The sequence below is a fragment of the Teleopsis dalmanni genome, chromosome 1 (assembly GCF_002237135.1).
Source record: "Teleopsis dalmanni isolate 2A chromosome 1, ASM223713v2, whole genome shotgun sequence".
NCBI classification, from domain to species: domain Eukaryota; kingdom Metazoa; phylum Arthropoda; class Insecta; order Diptera; family Diopsidae; genus Teleopsis; species Teleopsis dalmanni.
In genome coordinates this window covers 208,712,628-208,714,451 of record NC_051846.1, presented here as the reverse complement: position 1 = coordinate 208,714,451, position 1,824 = coordinate 208,712,628, and the positions used below count along the sequence as shown (strand labels likewise).

The 1,824-nt window shown below is 32.0% G+C and overlaps 1 protein-coding gene across 1 annotated transcript; it reads left to right on the top strand.

The window, feature by feature from the left end:
- Window positions 1-584: 584 nt before the first annotated feature.
- LOC119667168 (SET domain-containing protein SmydA-8-like) lies at window positions 585-1,628 on the top strand. Its single transcript, XM_038076455.1, has one exon. It carries the CDS (start codon window positions 768-770, stop codon window positions 1,626-1,628), a length of 861 nt encoding a protein of 286 aa, XP_037932383.1. The 5' UTR covers window positions 585-767.
- The last annotated feature ends 196 nt before the right edge of the window (window positions 1,629-1,824 follow it).

Here is a 1,824-nt window from a genome sequence, read left to right as displayed (position 1 = left end):
GCTAAAGTAACTCTCTTAATAATGGTGTTAAGCTATGTTGGAAACTTAAAGAAATAGGGTAATCTCGGGGGACTCCCATGATCAGATCAAACAGATAATAATCTTATAATAATATGTTCTTAAAAAAAACCTTAATTATAGTTTGGTTGGTATTACTACATTTCACAAAAATCGATTAGATTTAACGAAACCTTATTAGTATCGAATACGAGTGCCAATCACTATTCCTCTATAAACTTGAGATTATATATTTTTAAATATTAAATGGAATATTTTTTTATTAAGGTATAAACCATTAAATTTTTTAAATAATAACTGGTAGTGGTGAATAAATACTTTCGTTAAGACTAATTTTAGGTACCAATTACCCAATCGTACATTTTTTGTGCTAATTAAATGCAAATCTTACTCTTCGCAGTTTTTAATTAAAATTATTATGTATCAACCAAATTAATAATGATGATCGTGTTAATGATGCTCACACTCTCACAATGTGATGCCATTTATATCTGAGATAAAGTAAGCGAAATTTACAGAAAATTTGACTAAATTTTAAATATAAGCACCAACGACTGGAAAACTGCGACAGTTTGTATTTGGCAGCCTTTCGAGTAAAATCAACATTTGAAGATCGAGAAGTGTATATATATTTTAGAATATAATATAGTGAACTGAAATTAACCATTCAAGAAAAAGGATATTTGTGCTCACAAAACTATTTAATAAAAAATTGCCTTGAATAAATATAATTAATTAAATAGTTGAAAATGATTTGTCCTAAGCGTACGTCCGAATTAATAGACCTGCATTTGGCACCATTTAAAGATAAAGATCCTGCATGGGAAGTTGGTGTTTCGAAAATTGCAGGCCGTGGTGTTTTCGCAACACGCGATCTAAAACGCGGTGAAATCATTTTTCGCGATATGCCATTGATAATTGGTCCTGCGGCGCGTAAAGAGGACACGTTGAATATGTGTACGATGTGTTTTAAAATGTTGCCCGATACGAAATTTATGTGCCGTCAGGGTTGCTCCTTGCCTATATGTGCATTGTGTGGTAAGAAGAAAGAACACAAAGCTGATTGTGATCTTCTCAAATCATGGGGACCCAATGAACCAGACGTGGCTAATTCCGTTGTTATACGTTTATTGTGTGTGGCGCGCGCCATAAATCTCACCAAGGATCAACGTGATCTTATTTATTGTTTGCAAGCTAATTTGGACAATAACCATCGTACAGAGGTACGCAATGGAGCAAAATGTTTCAAGAACTTTCCAAATGATAAGAAAATATTCGAAATTATGAATCGCACAGTGGCTGTTTTGCGTACAAATGGTTTTGATGAGACCTCTGAGCGCACAAATGACAATCAGGAATTTTTCTATCGTGCTCTGTTTCCACTCTTTGCTGTTATGAATCATGATTGTGTACCAAATTCGTATTATACTTTCGAGGAGAAAACTAATATAATGACCGCACGTGCTTCGGTGGACATACCAGCCGGAACTGAGATTACAACAACTTACACAAAACTATTCACAGGAAATATCGCAAGACATTTGTTTCTAAAAATGAAGAAAACTTTTACCTGCAAATGTGCAAGATGCTCTGATCCAACAGTAAGTTAATAAGTAATATAAATACTTTTCAAAAATTATTCTATAAATGAGCTTAGATTTTAATATACATAATTTTTATAATTTATTTAAGTATATAACTTTTTAATTGGCATGGGTCTTTTAAACTAATTTGGTTACTTACATACAAAATATATATTCAATATATATAAAGTTTTTATTTTTCGAAATTATGTGAAAGAGGTTT